Source organism: Orcinus orca, chromosome 12 (genome assembly GCF_937001465.1).
Source record: "Orcinus orca chromosome 12, mOrcOrc1.1, whole genome shotgun sequence".
NCBI classification, from domain to species: Eukaryota; Metazoa; Chordata; class Mammalia; order Artiodactyla; family Delphinidae; genus Orcinus; species Orcinus orca.
Window position 1 is genome coordinate 66080488 of NC_064570.1, and position 19796 is coordinate 66100283.

The 19796-nt window shown below is 40.7% G+C and overlaps 1 protein-coding gene across 2 annotated transcripts in view; it reads left to right on the plus strand.

Annotated features, from left to right (window-relative positions):
- Positions 1 to 19796, plus strand: part of BACH2 (BTB domain and CNC homolog 2) — a 361816-nt gene that overhangs the window by 264122 nt on the left and 77898 nt on the right. For both annotated transcript variants that reach the window (XM_004264812.3, XM_033418805.2), the window contains one exon: positions 8846 to 9100. In XM_004264812.3, coding sequence (XP_004264860.2) covers positions 8858 to 9100 — 243 coding nt within the window. In that variant the 5' untranslated portion in view covers positions 8846 to 8857. The remainder of the gene's footprint in view (positions 1 to 8845; positions 9101 to 19796) is intronic.

A 19796-nucleotide genomic window follows, 5' to 3' on the forward strand; every position in this document is an offset into this window, starting at 1 on the left:
TAACTTCACTTCAAGGGACTTGTGCCCTTCTCTTTACTTAGGGACACCATGGTCTATCCTGACAGATCTTCCTAACTTGAAACCTGTGGGATCAGGGGTTGGGGTCCTGGTTCCTTCTCTTCCAGAAGGCTTTGGTTTCTTCCTGTATATTGTCCACCCCATTCCCTGTAACCAGCTCTACAGAGGCAGTTTTTAAGCCATAGAAAACAGTGAAAAGAGGGCACATAAATGGTCTTTATAAGGTCAAAGAAAGCTAGCTTCTGTCAGCTCAAATGACAGTACCCCATTCTCTGTGATCAAGTAGGTATTTCTTTTATAGACTTAGACTCATACAATTATAGATCTGTTAACAACTTTGCTAGTCTTCTAGTCCAGGCTTCTCATTTTACCAACATGGAAGCAGGTCCAGAGAAAGTTAGGCAATTTATCCAAAATCCACAAAGCCAGTCAGTGCCAGAGCTGGACTGAAAGCCCTAGAGCCCTGGTTCATTCCTCTTTCCACTGCACCTCACTTCATTTCTCTTTTGATTTTCTTTCATTTCATGTTTCACTAAAGAATTTATGGCTTTGTATCCATTATAGCAAGCTCCTCTCGTCTTGATGTAGGTACATTAATATGAATTACTCATAAATGGATTGGAAAAATGAGATGTCTCTTATAAATCTCCTGCTTTTTATGATTTTTTTTTTTTTTTTTACATCCTGGAACCTTAATTGTCCCACCCAGTTTTGAGTGCTGTCAGCTATATGCAAGCTATCGTGATTCAAAAACAAAACAAAACAAATTTTCACAGACTGAGAAAATTAAATGTGTTAGGAGAAAGAGTAATAATTTGAGAACTAAGAATGGAGAAAATAAATCAGACAGGAGACCCTGTATGGGAGATAAGAAAATCCTGAAAACATTCCATGGAAAAGAAACCAGAATAGAAAAAGATTTGTATTCTTACTAGATAGTAAAGAATTTAACAACAATTAACTAGTCATAGATAGTAGTCATGTAAACTCAATCTTACCCCATGGCTTATGGTCATTATAACTGAATTGTGTCATTTATAACTCTATTCTTATTGCATTAAAAATGATTCCAGTTAATAAGGCTCACAGATATTTTATCTTTTATTAGAATACCAAAGAACTGAAAATTCTTCTTGGCAGATACATTTTTGTAATTAGGTATTAAAACCCATCATTTATGGTAGAGCAAAATTTATACTATATGGTAGCAGTGTGATAAATTAGTGTTTGTAAAGTGTATACAGTAACTATAATATGAAGAATAAATCCAAGATTTTTGCTTCCAGCCAAGATGGAGTAACAGGTACTAGATTTATCCTCTCACTTGAAACAACTATAAAAATAGATAAAACATGTGAAACAGTGGTTTTCAAGACTTTGGATACCAAGCAACAAAAGACATTGATCCTCAAGAGAAGGAAAACAAGCTGAGCCCAGCTTACTGTTTTGAGAGTGTTTCCAGGCCATGGCACAGGAAGGAGGAACCAAAGAGGGCCTGGCTGACTCTTGAGTTGTGGAGACAGAGCTGATAGTCTGGAGAGACTATGGTGGCTGGAGTTCAGAATGCAGGGTAGCAGAGAAGGGAGAGCTGAACAGAGAGAAAACTCCAGACATCTGAAGAAGATTCCCCTTCAGTGTCTTGCAGAGTACTCATTAGCACATGTGTGTTAGGAGACTACAAAAAAACATGGGGGAAGAGCTATCCAAAACAATTAGAAGGAGCAGTACTCAGAGCACACAGAGGGCCAGGAATAACACCTGTTCCTACCAGCCAGACTAGAAAACCCATAATTCAAGGGCATTGGGTAAAATACTTAGAAGTAGTGGGAAATAAGGAGCCCTAGATTAAATGTTGCTGTTCCCACTTAAAAGATCTCAAAGGTGAAACCTGAAGGATTGAACTGTTTCCATATAACTCAACTGAGTCCTAGTACAAAGCTTAATAATATTTATAGGAACACAAAAATATCAAGCATCCAACAAGGTAAAATTCACAATATCTGGCATCCAATCAAAAATTTCCAGGCATGCACAGAAGCAGGAATAAAGAGAACTATCAATCCATTGAAACTGAACCAGAACTGATACAGATGTTAGAATTAACAGACAGAAATAGTTACTATAACTGTATTCCAAATGTTCAAGAAGTTAGAGGAATGATTGAATATCTTAAGTAGAGTCATGAAAGATACAAAAAAGACCCAAATTGAACTTTTAGAGGTGAGAGCCACAATTTGTGTGTTGAAAATTAACTGTGAGAGGAATTAATGGCAGATTAGATATTGCATAAGAAAAGATGAGTGAACTTAAAGTCCTAGCAATAGAAACTGTCCAAAATGCAATACAGAGAGAAAAATAAAAAAGACTAGCAAAAATAGAAAATGTACAGAGCATTTGTGAGCTGTGCAACAATTTCAGGTGGTCTAATACATATGTAACTGAGCTCCCCAAAAGAGAAGAGGAGGGGAGACAGGAAAAACATTTGGCAAAAAATATTTGAGGAAATAATGGCTAAAATATTTCCAAATTTGATGAAAACTATAAACCCACCCATTAAGAAGCTCAAGAATCATGAAAAAACTATACCAAGCCACATCATAATCAAATTGCTCAAAACAAGTGATAAAGATAAAATCTGAAAAGTAGCTAGAGCGGGGAAGATGTATTATGTAGAGAGAAACAAAGTAAGGATGAGGCAGATTTTTCATTGGAAACCATGCACATGAAAAGACAGTGCAATGACATCTTTCAAAGTGCGGAAAGGAAAAAAAAAATCTGTCAATGTAGAAACTATAGGCCACAAAAATAACTTCAAAAATGAAGTCAATAGACTTCTTAAGAGAAACAAACACTGAAAGAATTCATTACCAGCTGTTATGGACTGAATGTTTATGTCTGCCCAAAAGTCATATGAAGCCCTAACCCCTAATGTGACGGTATTTGAAGGAGGGGCCTTTGGGAGGCAATTAGGTTTATATGAGATCATGAGGAAGGAGCCCCTGTAGTGAGATCAGTGTCTTCATAAGAAGAGGAAGAGAGACCAGAGCTCTCTCTCTTTACCATGCAGGGGCGCAGTGGCAAGGTAGCCATCTGCAAGCCAGGAATAGAGTCCTCACCAGGGAACCAAATCAGCCAGCACCTTGATCTTGGACTTTCCAGCCTCCAGAACTGTGAAAAAATAAGTTCCTGTTGTTTAAGCCACCCAATCTCTGATATTTTATTATGGCAGCCACAAGCCATATTAAAAGAAGTCTTTCAGGCAGAAGGAAAATGTATTTATATACATATATATATATACATATATATATATATAAAACTTTTTCTCTTATCTGAATCTCTTTAAAAGATAATTGACTGTTTAAACAAAAATAATAACAATGTGGTATGGCATTTATAACATTTGTAGAAGTAAATTATATGACAACAATAGCACAAAGGCCAGGAAGGGAGAAATGGAAGCATACTATTGTAAGATTCTTATACTCTACATGAAGTAGTATAATATCAATTGAAGGTAGACTGTGATAACTTAAAGAATCATATTATAAATATAAAGCCTGAGGCAACCAGTAAAATACCAAAGAACATGCCAATGAAGGAGATAAGATTGAATTATAAAAATACTCAGTTAATACAAAAGGAGTCAGAGAATGAGGAGAAATGGAACAAAGAATAGATGAGACAAATACAAAACAAGTAGCCAAATGGCAGATTTAAACCCAACCAAATCAATAATCACATTAAGTGTAAATGGTATAAGTACCAGAATCAAAAGTCAGAGATTGTCATATTGGGTTAAAAAAAAAAAAAGCAGGACCCAACTGCCTATAAGAAACATACTTTAAATATGAAGACACAAACAGGTTAAAAGGATAAGAGGAAAAAAAGGTATACTGTGCTAACCCTAATGAAAAAAGAGCTGGAGTGGCAATATGAATATCAGACAAAGTAGATTTCAAAGCAAAGAATATTTCCAAGAATTAAAAGATCATTTCATAGTGATAGAGGTATAAATACATCAAGAGAAAATTAAAATGCTAATGATGTATGCATTTAATAACAGGATTTCAGTGAATGAAGCAAAAACTGATAGACAAATCTACAATTATAGTCCGAGATTTCAGTGCCCCTTCCCAATACTTTTTTTTTTAAACATCTTTATTGGAGTATAACTGCTTTACAATGGTGTCTTAGTTTCCGCTTTATAACAAAGTGAATCAGCTATACATATACATATATCCCCATATCTCCTCCCTCTTGTGTCTCCCTCCCACCCTCCCTATCCCACCCCTCTAGGTGGTCACAAAGCACTGAGCTGATCTCCCTGTGCTATGCGGCTGCTTCCCACTAGCTATCTATTTTACATTTGGTAGTACATATAAGTCCATGCCACTCTCTCACTTCGTCCCAGCTTACCCTTCACCCTCCCTGTGTCCTGAAGTACATTCTCAACATCTGTGTCTTTATTCCTGTCCTGCCCCTAGGTTCTTCATAACCTTTTTTTTTTTTTTAGATTCTATATATATATATATGTGTTAGCATATGGTATTTGATAGAACCTATAGACAGAAAAATAGTAAAGATACAGAAGACTTGAAAAACACTTATCGTATAACTTGACGTAACTGACATTTCAGAACACTCCACCCAACAATAGAACATACATTCTTTTCAAGTGCATATGGAATATTTACCAACAGACCATATTCTGGAATACAAAATAAGTCCCCATAAATTAAAAGGATTGAAATCATATAAAGTTTATTCTCTGACCACAATGAAATTAAATCAGAAAACAATATCAGATAGATGTCTAGAAACTCCTTCAAATATTTGGAAACTAAATAATGTTTTTCCAAATAATTTATGCATCAAGGAAGAAATCAAAGTGGAAATTAGAAAGTATTTTGAACTGAATGAAAATAAAAACTCAACATTTCAAAATTTGTGAGACACTGCTAAAATAATATCTAGAGTGAAATGTATAGCATTAAAGCCTTTATTTAATAAAAGAAAAGATGAAAGATCTCAGGTCAATGAGTTCAACTTCCACCTTAGGAAATTGGAAAAAGAAGAGCAAATTAAACCCAAAGTAAGCAGAAGAAAGGATATAACAGGACTTCCCTGGTGGCACAGTGGTTAAGAATCCTCCTGCCAATGCAGGGGACATGGGTTCGAGCCCTGGTCTGGGAAGATCCCACATGCCACAAGCAACTAAGCCTGTATGCCACAACTAGTGAACCTGTGCTCTAGAGCCCACAAGCCACAACTACTGACCCTGTGCACCACAACTACTGAAGCCCACGTGCCTAGAGCCCATGCTCTGCAACAAGAGAAGCCACCGCAATGAGAAGCCCGCACACCACAATGAAGAGTAGGCCCCACTGGCTGAAGCTAGAGAAAGCCCACGCGCAGCAACAAAGACCCAATGCAGCCAAAAATAAATGAATTTTAAAAAAAATAATAGTAATAAAATCTCTCACAAATTTGTTGAAAGGCATAAACAAGTTAATAAATGCAAAATGTTCAGTAATGTGAGTGCCCAGCACAAAGTAAGCACAAATAAATATTTGTTAAATAAATTTTTTTAAAAAGGATATAACAATGAGAGCAGAAATAAACATAATAGAAAACAGAACAATAAAGAAAATCAATTTAACCAAAAGCTAGTTCTTTAAGAATATAAATAGGGCTTCCCTGGTGGCGCAGTGGTTGAGAGTCCGCCTGCCGATGCAGGGGACACGGGTTCGTGCCCCGGTCCGGGAAGATCCCACATGCCGCGGAGCGGCTAGGCCCATAAGCCATGGCCGCTGAGCCAGCGCGTCCGGAGCCTGTGCTCCGCAACGGGAGAGGCCACGACAGTGAGAGGCCCACGTACCGCAAAAAAAAAAAAAAAAAAAAAAAAAAAAAAAAAAAAAAAAAAAAAAAGAATATAAATAAAATTGATAAACCTCTAGCCAAACTGATCAGGAGAAAAAGAGACATGACACAAATTCCCAATATCTGGAATGTGAGAGTTGACATCAGTACAGATTCTACTAATATTAAAGGAAAGTAAGGAAATACTATGTACAACTTTACGCCAATAAATTTGACAACTGTTTTAAAAACTGAATTTGTAGTTACAGCTCCAGCCCAGAAGACTTCGTAGGTAAATTCTACCAAATATTTAAGGAAATAAAGAAACCAGTTCTACCCAAACTCTTCTAGAAAATTGAAAAGGAAGAAATCCTTCCAAACTCATTTTGTGAGACCAGCCTTACCCTAATACTAAAACCAGTTTTAAAATCTATAAGAAAACTACAGACTAATCTCCCTCATGAGCATAGACGTAAAAATTCTTAACAAAATGCTAGCAAACTGAGTCCAGCAATGTATAACAGGGCAAATATATCATGAACAAGTGGATTTTATCCTAGAAATGCAAGGTTGGTTTAACATTCAAAAATCAATCAATGTTATTTACATTATTGACATACTAAAAAAGAAAAACTATGTGACTATCTCAATAGATGCAGAAAAAGCACTTGGCAAAATTCAGCATCCATTCCTGATTTGAAAAACAAATTAAAAAACCTCCCAGAAAAATAGGAATACAAAGAAACCTCCTCAACTAGATAGGGGCTTCTATGAAACACCAATAGTTACCATCATAAATAACAGTGAAAAGCTCAATATGTTCCCCATAACTCTGGGAACAAGGGGAGAATGTTTGCTCTTACCATTTACACTCAACATTGTACTGGAGGTTCTAGACAATGCAGTAAGGCAAGAAAAAGACATTGAAATCATCCAGATTGGAAAAGAAGTAAAATGTCTTCATTTACAGACAATATTATCTTCAATATAGAAAATCTGTGGAATCCACCTCCCACCCCACCCAAAATAAAAAAAAAGGCTATGGGAACGAATAAGCAAGTTAGGCAAAGTTGCAGGATACAAGATCAATACAAAAATCAGTTATATTTCTCTATGCTAGCAATGAAAAATCAGAAATTTAAGTTAAAAACAAAACCATTTATAATTGCATTAAAAATACTTATATCTAGTTATAAATCTGACAAAAGATGTGACCTTGGTTTGTACAAAGATTTTTTAGATATGACACCAAAAGCATGATCCATTAAAGAAAAAATTGCTCAACTGGACTTCCTCAAATGAAGACTTTCTGCTTTTTGAAAAACACTGCTAAGAGAATAAAATGACAAGCTACAGACTTGGAGAAAACAGTTGCAAATCACACATCTGATAAAGGACTTTAATTAAGTATATTAAGGAACTTCCAAAACTCAATAGTAAGGAAAAAAAAAAACAGTATAAAACGGGCAAAGAATCTGCCTCTCCAGAGAAGATAAATAGATGGCAAATAAGCACATGAAAGATTCTCAGTATCTTCAGTCACTAGAGAAAAGCAAGTTGAAAACACAAAGAGATTCCACAGTGTACCTATTAGAATGGCCAAAATTAGAAAGATTGACCATACCACGTGGTGACAAGGATGGGCAGGAACCGGACTCTTATACACTGCCATTGAAAATGTGAAATGTCACAACTGCTTTAGAAAACAGGGTCATTTCTTTAAAAGTTAGACTTACACATACCAAATGATCCATCCATTCTATATCTAGGTGTTTACACAAGACAAGTGAAAGCATATGTTCATACAGAGATTTATACACTAATCCGTAGCAGCTTCATTTGTAATAACCAAAAACTGGGAAATACCCAAATATCCATCAATAGATGAATGGAGAGGTGCGCGGGAGAGATTGTTAAGGGACATAAAGAGACTTTTGGTGGTGAAGGATATGTTCATTGTCTTACTTGTGATGATGGTTTCACTGTTGCATGTATGTGCCAGAACATATCAAGTTGCACAGTGTAAGTATATGCAGTTTTTTGTATGTTAAAACTCTTTAAAAAATAAACAGTAATAAAGCAAAAAGAAAGTAAGACTCACTATTGGAATTCATACTAGTGTAAATATTACTGGAAAACTGTTGTGTAAGTTAGAATTTTTTTTTAAATATCAATACATCAATGGACACTTTTTAAAGCAAAGAACGCTTTCGTAAAAGTAATCTTCACTATTGAATGCATCTGTTTTTTTGACTCCTGATGCAATATATTGTGTTTCCTTAAAGAGGATGTACATCCAGTCTGCTGGATGTACAGCAGCACATTTGCACTTCTTTTCAAGAGCCTTTCATGACAACAGTGGCATCATGGTGGCCATGCTTTGTCTTGAAGTGGCGGAGGGCAGTTGCGATAGATAGCTGGCTACATCCACTCCTTCATACACATTCCGTTTAGTTCCCGTGTTAAATTACGTATTGTGATTAGATATTTACTCTGCTTGGCATCTTAGCCAAATTTCAGCCTAGGAACTTACACGTGCTTCATCCAGGCAGCACTGCCAATACTTCAGAATGAGTCATTTCCTCTTAACACAAAGCTCAGTTAATACTTGCACCGCGACTCTGTATGTGTGAAAGTTCGCTTTCAGTCCACTAACAAAATTAAAACTACCAAGTTTTAAAGTAGGTATGCGTTTTGAATGTTTTGGGTGTTCCATTAAAGGACCTGGCTTTGTTTCCACGTGGTAAAAGGACTCAGTAAGAGGAAAGGAGAGAAGTCAGCCACAGAACACAACCTTCCAGATGTTTTCTGAGCTCACAGTGCTAACTGCGCGTAAGATGCTAATGGACAGTTCTGCTTCTTTCGCCCTGGCTCAGGGCGGTGACTCCCAGGCGCTCAGCATCCTTTCTCACTGTGTCTCTCTGACTCAGGGAGCTGTGATGACCCAGGCTTGCTTGCTTTCTTTCAGGGTGTGAACGGCATGTCTGTGGATGAGAAGCCTGACTCCCCCATGTATGTGTATGAGTCCACAGTCCACTGCACCAACATCCTCCTGGGCCTCAATGACCAGCGCAAAAAGGATATTCTCTGTGACGTGACTCTGATCGTGGAGAGGAAGGAGTTCCGGGCCCACCGAGCTGTGCTGGCCGCATGCAGTGAATACTTCTGGCAGGCGCTGGTTGGACAGACGAGAAATGACTTGGTGGTCAGCTTGCCTGAGGAGGTACAGTAGTTTGGTTTGTTCGTGCAGTTGCTAACGGAGGTTTGTTGACTTGGAGACAGTTGGCTGAGGAGGACCTGGAAGGTAGGACCTGTGCCACATCCCTGCTTGGGGGCTGATGATCAAGTCGCCCACACGTTAGGTTTGCGGCAGAGCCAGTTTCTATTGGATGCATTTCACGTCTCAGAGGCAAGAATCTGAACCGCACCTGTGCCTCACAGTCCTTTCTAGTTTCTAGTTCACTTACTCTTCGGGTTTTGAGTAGTTTGCCCAAAGTTTAGTACAGTCCTACATGTGGGATCTCAATCATTGGGACTGTTGCTATGATTTTTCTCTTTCAAATGGTTGAAGGAACACTTGATTTCCCTTGAGAGTAAAAGAATGAAAGTATTCACAGCACCTTCCTTGCCCAGGGGGAAGAGTAAAAGCAGGCAGTCATTTTCACAGTTAATATAGTAAGATTCTAAGAAGTGTAAACTTGCTTTTCTCACCATCGTTGAAAATACCCTACTCAGGTTTCTTAATTACTTCAGGGAATCTAGTCACTTCTGTACTTTGGGGACACTAGTAGCTGGACTTGTTCTGTCCAGAGATGACATACAGTTGGATGGTTTGAGCTGCCAGAACTCAAAGGATGGGCTTCATGCCGACAAACCATTAAATTGGCCACCACTTTGAACTGTCTATACAGTTACTCTTTTTCCATCATCCTGATTCCCCTTCATTTTTGTGGGACTAAGGGTAACACTGAGCAGCTTTAGGCTTTGTGTTCAAGGCCAGAATCATTCCCTGTGCACCAGCACGGTCTACAACACCAAGGCTGCCACTGACAGTTGTGCAGGCTGTGCACTGCACAACTCTCAGGGGTACAACTCATATTCATAGTCTATGTGAAGAGAGACCCAGAGTTGTGCCATGATCCACAGAGCAGCTCTTCACAGCACCCCTAGGAGAAACCAAAGACCGGGTCACCCTGAGGGAGGTGCTAATGGGCACAACTAGCATTAAGTCTCAGGGGTCACAGATCCAGTGTCTCCAGAGGCCTGGCAACTCATATAAATGAGTAAAGCAGGTTGTGTATAAGAAGTAGGACATTGGGGCTTCCCTGGTGGCACAGTGGTTGAGAGTCTGCCTGCCGATGCAGGGGACACGGGTTCATGCCCTGGTCTGGGAAGATCCCACATGCTGTGGAGCGGCTGGGCCAGTGAGCCATGGCCGCTGAGCCTGAGCGTCTGGAGCCTGTGCTCCGCAACGGGAGAGGCCAAAACACTGAGAGGCCTGCGTACCGCAAAAAAAAAAAAAAAAAAAAAGTAGGATGTGGTGGGGCAAGCAGCTGCTCCACAGAAAGACATTCAAGTTCAACATAAAAAACAAATAGACATACACACTACTGTATATAAAATAAACAACAAGGAAGCTAGGGTAGCTTTATTGAGACCAGTCAAAATAGACTTTAAGACAACGTTATTTGCACAGGGAACTAGATTCAATATCTTGTATTGAACCTATAATGGAAAAAATTCTGAAAAACAATATATATCTATCAATATATATTCATAAATATAACTGAATCACTTTGCTATTCACCTGCAACATTGTGAATCAACTATTCTTCAATTTTAAAAAATCCATCTATACCCCCCCCAAAAAAACAAAAATAGACAGGGAGTCAGAGGGGGCACCAGATCCAGTCCCCTGTTAAGAAATGTCTGCTGTTACCCCTGCAGAGCAGGAAAGTGGCAAAGTGAGGGCTACATAGGCAGTTTCACATGAATATTCTTTGTTATGTACCCAAGTGAAGGGCTCCATTACTCCTCCTCACACCACTGTCAAGTAGAAAGATCCTAATACTAGAAACAAAAGGACAAATCAGTTGAAGATAATGTAATTGGGGCTGGAGGAGGGAGGGATGCTTATGTACCAAGTGATGTGGGAAGGCCAAGAAATGGCAGCTGTGGTGTGACTGGTGATCCTGAGCTGCATTAATGGGCAGATACTTAACCCGTCATTAGGTGAGAGGATAAATATAAAAGACTATGTTTAAACTGGTTGGCGTTCATGAAATTTAAGACTCTTCTTCTCTTGAGGGGCAGCAAGTGTGCCTTTGTATTTACTTCAACTCTAGAATTCTCTGAAAATATCTGACAAACTTCCAATTATCCCAAATGGTTTTAGGAAGGGGGTGGAGTTTACAGTTAATTTATTATCTGTATCTGTTTGAGAGTCACCTCATATATGTTTTCTACTAATTTCCAAAAAAAATAGATTACATTAAAATATATTTACAAATGAAAACCATAATTTATGTAATTTAGTCGCTCTTCCATGACTGCGGGCCCCATCTGGAGACGCCCTGGACCTTGTGCTGTAAACCCTGGCCTGCCCCCCAGTTAGCTCTGTGATCCTGATCTAGTCACTTAACCTCTCTGAGCCCCAGTTCTTACCTGTAAAAACCCCTAAAATGCTGAAGCCCTTAAATTATTTATCATAATACAATACCAAGGCAGTAAAACCTAACCTAAACATTTCTTTTTAGGTCAAATCCCCGATAATCACTTATTTCCTTGGCACTGGGCACTCTTTGAAGTAAGAGTGTGTAGATGCCACACAAAAAGTCTGCTGTTTGACCTTTTGATTGTTCGTGTTCCAGTTAAGTGAGAGTTTGCTAAGTGTTGATTTTCTTTCTAGTTGTGTCAAATGATTTCTGTTCCTACATCATCTGCATTTCCAAATAATTAAAACATTCTGGTTCTTCATGTACCTGAAACCTTCAGATATAACGAGACACTTTTTTTTTTTTCCTATGAAACGTGAATTCGTATTGTCAGTAACCCAGCTCCAGTCATCCTGTTGATGGGCGTGCAGGCCAGCCCCCACGTGGCATTTTCCTTTGTGGGTCTGTAATTGTTTCTGAGGCCTCCTTCCAGGAGCCTCTGCCTCTGCTCAGAGGCCCCTCCTGGGGCCCCAGGCGCTGGGCATTGTTTTCTCTCCTTGCTGTGTGCACGCTGAAAGGTCCTTGCAGGCTCTCAGAAGCTGTCCCACTTAGCTCAGTGAATGACTTCATAGAATTTGAATTAAGTGGTGAATAAACAAACATCCCAAACACTACCTTGGAAAGTAGCTGCATGGAACTCACTGGCATTTGGTTCATATGATGTAAGAAAAAGCATTTGACTCGCTCCTTGGAAATCTTTAAACTTCATCATAATCCATCACGAATTCAAATCACCTTCCGGCCCGGTCCCAGCCTTGATCACGCTTGGCTTACCTCTGCGCTCCCTGCCCGGCCAACTGCTGAGCTTCACAGGGGCCGGCATGGCTGAGTCTGAAGGGTCCGTGGGTTATGTTTCTTTTTTTTTCATATTTATTTATTAATTTGGCTGTGCTGAGTCTTAGTTGCGCGTGCGGGATCTTCGTTGCAGCACACGGGCTCCTCAGTTGCAGCATGCGAACTCTTAGTTGCGGCACACATGTGGGATCTAGTACCCTGACTAGGGATCGAACCCGGGCCCCCTGCATTGGGAGCACGGAGCCTTAGCCACTGGACCCTCAGGAAAGTCCCTGAAAGCTCTGTCTTTGGACTAGGAAACTTGCAGATACAAACCGCTGCCCTTCTCACTCCCCTGCTCTGTCAGTTTAGGCCAAACCCGGCTCCAGCCTGCAGCCGCTGTCCACTTGTGCAGTTCTAGCCCCATGCCCTGACTCCCGGTGGGCAACGCCGTTACCCACAAAGTAGAGCCGACCAGAGTCCCGGTGTAGCCTCTCAGCTGAAAACGGGAGAGACAAAAATAGAGGCCTCCTCCTGGAAGTCAAGGAGTCATGGAGTTGTCTTGCTTTTTTTTTCTTTTCCTAAACTGGCATGACAGATTGTCCCTAGGATTTCTGTGACTTGAGTGTTGGTTCCTCATGGAAAAGCACATCCAGGGATGTGTGTCAGCAAAACACAGGAGATAAGGCATTGTCCTTGGTACTTCTGTTCGTGATGAAACAGGTCATTTGGTTTGTAATAGCAGGTGTATTCCGTGTTAAGAGATGAAGAGAAAGTGGGTCGTGTACCAAGCGTGGCAAGGCCCTTCTTGCACTGCTCCTTCGGATTCAAGCTGCCTCAATGAACACCTCCTCAGCTATGGTCATAGAGACCACTTAGGCTGGATGCCGGCCATGCTGGAAGTGGCATCACAAGCGTGATGTTAAGGTTATGGTGTGTCAAGTACAGAGGGCAGGAAAGGGGTGCAGCTTTGCCCATCAACCCCATTCTGATGGGCTGCTCGACTCCCACCCAGAATGCTAGGGAAGAGCGGCTGAAAGGAGGTTATTGCCAAGGTCTATTATCAGAAAGTCAGAAGATAACAAGTGTTGGCCAGGATGTGGAGAAAAGGGAACCCTTGTGCACTGTGGTAGGAACGTAAATCAGTAGAGCCACTGTGGAAAACAATATGGAGGTTCCTCAAAACATTAAAAATAGAGCTACCGTACGATCCAGCAATCCCGCTTCTGAGTCTATATCCAAAGGAAACAAAATCACTATCTCAAAGAGATGCCTGCACTCCCATATTCATTGCGGCATTATTCACAATTGCCAAGACATGGAAACAACCTGAGTGTCTGTCAGCAGATGAATGGATAAAGAAGCTGTGGTCTGTATATAAACACACACATACATACACACAAGTAAATATTATTCAGCCTTTAAAAAAAGAAGGAAATCCTGCCATTTGCAACACGGATAAACCTGGAGGAAATTATGCTAAAGTCAAATAAACCAGACAGAGAAAGACAGATATTGCATATTCTCGCTTATATGTGGCATCTAAGGAAAAAAAGTCAAACTCATAGTAACAGAATTGAATGGTGGTTACCAGAAGCTGGAGGGTAGTGCAAAAGGAGAGAGGTTGATCAAAGGGTACAAACTTTCGGTTATAAGATGAATAAGTTCTGGAGACCTGATGTACAGCATGGTGAGTGTAGTTAATAATAACGTATTATGGGAACTTCCCTGGTGGTGCAGTGGTTAAGAATCCGCCTGCCAATGCAGGGGACACGGGTTCGAGTCCTGGTCCGGGAAGATCCCACATGCCGTGGAGCAACTAAGCCTGTGCGCCACAACTACTGAGCCTGCGCTCTAGAGCCCGCAAGCCACAACTACTGAGCCCATGCTCCACAGCTACTGAAGCCCGCATGCCTAGAGCCCATGCTCTGCAACAAGAGAAGCCACCGCAATGAGAAGCCCGCGCACCGCAACAAAGAGCAACCCCCGCTCGCTACAACTAGAGAAAGTCCTGCGCGGCAACGAAGACGCAATGCAGCCAAAAATAAATAAATTTATATTTTAAAAAATAATAATAATGTAATATATACTCGAAATTCTCTAAGAGAGTAGATCTCAAGAGTTCTCACCACACACACAAAGGATAACTATGGGATGTGACGGCTATGCTATTTAGTTTATAATGGTAATAATTTCACAGTGTACACATATGTCAAAATGTCGTATTGTATACCTTAAATACATACAATTTTTATTTGTCATAAATAAACGAGAGGGGGAGCTTATTGCCAAGCCTCTGGCACCTTTCTTTGGGCTTGTTTCCCGGGTCCTCTCACTCTATAGAGAAGGGGAAGGGTTCACGCAGGGAATGGCTGTAGGGTAGAGGTATGTATGGCCCCTTAGGCAGAACTTATGCTTTCAGAGGTAAAAATATATTTCAGACTTCTGCTCTCTCACTGTCTCTATCTTTTGCTTCCCCTCTATCTTTCTCTTTCTCTCTCTCTCCCAACATTTTGTGACAAACCTTGTTTTTGCAGTGCCAAACAAAAGGGAAAACTGACCCAGAGGGACTTTGGAAACAGCATTTGTTGTGAAGTCTCCACCACAGGGTATAGTAAAGAATGTTCCTGCCGTAGTACTGCGGAGCACAGAGGCCAGCAAGGAAATTATGGAATCTTCTTGTCTGAAAGTTTTTAGAGGCTATGAAAGCTGTTAATGTCTCTGGAATGGCTTAGGCCCAGTTTTTGAAAGAAGCAGTAAGACAGTTGTGACTGTCTTTGGACAGTCCTTTCAGGATGTCATACTACAGAAAGTACTCAACGCTCAGCATTCTGAGCCTGTGTGTGACTCTAGGGGGAGGGAAGGTTTGGTGGGAAGCAGGGGGTGAGGTCTCTGGGAAGTGGCATGACCAGGGATAAGAAGTACAAAGCACTCCCCCACCCCAAAGCACAGAGCCCACCCTTTAGCATCCCCTCATTTATCACCTAGACAAAACTCAGAGGAACAGGTCAATTTTAGGAACTGAGGAACGTCAGCCATGAGAGGCTGGGAAAACCATAATCAGGACCTTGCCACTAACTGCATATGGGGTCTTGAGCAAGCCGGTCGACCTCTTTGAGCTTCTGTTTCTTCATTCATTCAGCAAATATTTATCAAAGGCTGTACCAGGGGGCGCTGTTCTAGGTGCTGGGTGAACGTAGTGAACAAAACAGACCTTACCTTCCAGAGGAGGAGAAGGAGAGACAGAAAATAAATAAATATAACATGGACTTTGTTAGATGCCATTGAGGAAAATAAAACAGGGAAGGGGGTTAAGGAACGTCAGGGTTCAGGTATGGCAGTTTTAACTAGGGTGGTCAAGAAAGGCCTGTTTGGGGGATGACTTTTGTAGAAAGACCTGAAGAAGGTGAGGGAGACAGCCATGGAAAAGGAAGGAAAAGGAAGAAAAAGGCCCTGGGGATGGAGTGGACCTGGCCTGTTTGACACACGGTAGCAGCATGAGCGAAAGGTCGATAGGAGGAAGCACGTCAGAGAATTACTGGGGCAAGGCTGTGCACCTTTTGGATACATTACCTTTCCTTGGAATGAGCTAGGAGGGCATTGGAGGTTTTCCCAGGAGAAGATAATTTTGACTGTGTGAAAATAGATTGAAAGAGGACAGGGGCAGAAGCAGGAAAAACAGTTAAGATGCTGAGGCAACAAACCAGGCATGATCTGATGGCCTGGACCAAGGTGACAGCAGTGCAGTGGTGATCAGTGTCAGATTCTGGTAACATTTTTTTTTAAGTTTGCAAACTTCTGTTTGTTTGTTTGGCTGTGAGGCTTGCGGGATCTTAATTCCCCGACCAGAGGTCGAACCCGGGCCCCCTGCAGTGGAAGCGTCGGGTCCTAACCACTGGACCGCCAGGGAAGTCCCTCTGGTAATATTTTGAAGGTAGAGCTTATGGGATTATCTTATAGATTGGATGTAGGATGGAAGAGAAAGATAAGAGTTAAGGATAACTCCAAGGTTTAGGGCCTAAGCTGTTGGAAGGATGGAGTTGCCATTATCTGGGATTGGTGAAGAGTGAGGGAAATAGGTTTCAGGTGGTGGGAGTGGGGCAGGATTAGGAGTTCTATTTTGTACATATTAAGTTTGAGAAGCGTGTTAGCATCTAAGTAGAGATGTCTACTACACAGTAGGATATACATGGCTAAAATTCATGGGAGAAATCTAGCTTGGAGATAGAAGTTTTAATACCAGAGTATTGGGGATATTGAAAACCCCAAGACCAGATACAAATACCAAGTGAATAAGTGTAGACAGAACAAACAAAAGGAGAGAGAGGTCTTAGGATTGATCCTTGGGTCTTTTCAGAACTAAGGGGTCAGGGAGAAAAAGATGAGGCAGCAGGGTAAACCAAGAAAGAGTAACTATTGAAGTAGAAGGAAAAGCAAAAAAAAGTTTGGTGTGTTGGAAGCCAGGTAAAGAAAGGTGGAGAGAGTAATCAGCAATGTCAAATGATGCTGATAGGCAGCTAAGGTGAAGGCTGAAAATTGACCATCCAGCAATTTGGAAGCCATTCGTGATTTCATTGAGCGCTTTGGGAAAGCAATAGGAGCAAAAACCAATTGGGCTGTGTTCTAGAGAGAAGGGAAAGGGAAGGATTTGAAGAAGCTCATGTAGGCTACATTTTTGAGGCCTTTTGAGTTAAAGGGAGCAAAGAGGTGAGCCAGTAACTGGAGGGAAATAGAGTCAAAAGAGTTTTCCTTTGGGCTTCTTTTCTAAGTAGGAAGAAATTCCAGCACACTTGCCCTCGATGGTAAAGGTGATCAATATTCACTCATATCCAATTTTCCTCTCGTTCCTGCACACACAGGAAGACCACATTTACAATCAGGTTTGCTGGGTAACTAGATCTAACCAATAAAACGTGAGTGGGAGTCATGTGTCACTTCTAGCCCGAGGCAGTTAAAAGTAAGTGTGAGGGGCTTCCCTGGCGCAGTGATTGGGAGTCCGCCTGCCGATGCAGGGGACATGGGTTCGTGCCCCGGTCTGGGAAGATCCCACATGCCACGGAGCGGCTAGGCCCGTGAGCCATGGCCGCTGGGCCTGACGCATCGGGAGCCTGTGTTCCGCAATGGGAGAGGCCGCATCAGTGAGAGGCCCGTGTACCGCAAAAAAAAAAAAAAAAAAAAAGTGTGAGTTCTTGGTGTTCTTTCACATCCATTGAACTGGTGTCAGAGAACTCCTAGGTGGTGGAACCAAAACCCAGATTCTTTTTTAGAGATTTATGTTTTATTTTATTTTACATCTTACTTTCCAAAAATAAATTTTAAAAAAACCAATCAATTAAAAAAAAACTTAAACACTAATCCAGCTGAAACACAATTAATTCCATTTTTGCCTGTTTCCTTCCAATATTCTCTTTATGTATACACATTTTAAATGGCTGCAGTCATAGAATTGCAAGATTATATATTGCTTTTTATTAGTTAACATCAGAATATCATATAATCTTCCCGTGTCAACTCATATTCCATTCCATGCATAATCTTTGCAATTGCAGTTTTAATAACCAGACTATTCAATTGCATAATCATACCATAATTTACCTTATTCTCTTTGTCGAACATTTATTTTTTAAACATAGCTAGTGAACATATTTTAGCATTTAGGGTTATTTAGTGTTTTTAGCTTCTGTTTTATCCTTTATTTAAGAAATAATGTGGGAAATAGTTTAAGATCATTGAGTTCAAGTGTGAATATCATTATTGCTCTTATATACTTCTGTATTAATATCAAAAGGGTTTGTAGAAACTTACAGTGCCTACATGAATAAAAAAGGAGGAGTCAGTTTATCATACAGCCCAGATTCTTGAGTCACTGTTGGAAGAGAGCCATCTGACTCGCATCAGGCTATGACATGAATGAGGACTTAACCTTTATGTTAGGCCATTAAGACTTGGTGTTTATTTGTTTGCACAGCAAAGCCCATCCTGACTCATACTTGGGCGGATGGGAAAGTTCCAAAAGAGACAGAAAACTTGCTGACATGGCAGACAGAAGGCCGGTTGCTAAAAGAATGCTCTTGAGGACTTGAGAGAGGATAGGATCTCCTGAGCAAGTAGTAGGCCAACTCAACTCAGCAAGGCTCATCCTTCTGGACGTTGATGGAGTTGACCTGGATGATCTCTGGAGACCTAGCCTGTGCTACAGGTTGATGGTCTTGGAATTTTTCTAGGTTCCTGCTGGAGGGAGAGAAGAAAAATCCTGCAGGTCAGAACGAGAGGAGAGATGTTTGGATTGAGAGGTAGGGAAAGACCAGGGAGATGGGAGGCAGATTGGTCTGGAAAGGAGAGAATCATCTGACTTCAGAAGAGGCGTGAGCTCACTTGTCTTATTTTTGTTTGTAAATCCACCCTGACTTTTCCCATATGGTCTTAGAGTTCATCGGAGATGACAGTTCAAGAGCTGTAGAACCACTGTGCTATTTGATAACCTAGAACATAGACAGATTGTAGAAAATGCAGATCATTGCTCTGTAACGATTTCAGGAGGATCTTGAAAAAAATTATTATTATTTAATGACCTCAATTTCCACATGAGTATGCAGGGAATAACAATACAGGGCACCAGTTTGCCTTTCAGGGCTGCTCTTCAGATTAATGAAATGTGATAAGTTAAACTTCTTGGAAGGATGGTACCACATAAACAGTAGGTGTTATTATTCCCGTGAAAGGAAAGCACAGTCGTCTCTGATGAAATGGCTCTTACCTCAGACTCTTCATTAAAAGCTGTGGTGCAAGTTTCCAAGTTGCATTGGTGAGACATGGTAGCAGATGAAAAAAAAAAAGAAAGCAAAAGAAGTCAAAATATCCCAGGTAACGACTTGCCGGCAAGTAAGAAGTTTTCAAGTCCTAGAATCGTGCTGATAAGTCTGAACTGCCTAAAGGCAGAACTTATTTATAGTAACACAAAGGTGACTTCCAGCCCTGAAATCTGGGCCTCCGCCTCGGATGGGGGTGCAATAAAGCAAAGCCGTGAAAAGGGGAGCTAATACTATTGTGATTCCATCTCTGAAGGCTGCTCAGTGGTGCTGCTACACAGGGAGGGAAATCTGGTGTGAAAATAGCCACAGCAATAGCTGATTTTAAAACTGAAATATATAAGCTATTTCCAAACCTCTTACATTTCTAAATCCTGAGGCCAGTAAGTCCTATTTAAAGAGCTTTATGCAGAGGTGCATCCCTCTTTTGGAATAGTAGAGGAGTTGAGTGGACAAAAACTTAGACCTTTCGAAGAATTATTTTTAAGTGACCTGATTTCAAAGGCAGTTTTAAGGCTTTCTTTCACTTTACCTGTTTCACCCTGTATAGTGTAGGATGACCACAGTAATCAACATTTTTAAATGTATTCATAACAAAGCCTTTGACAGTAAAGTTGTTTGC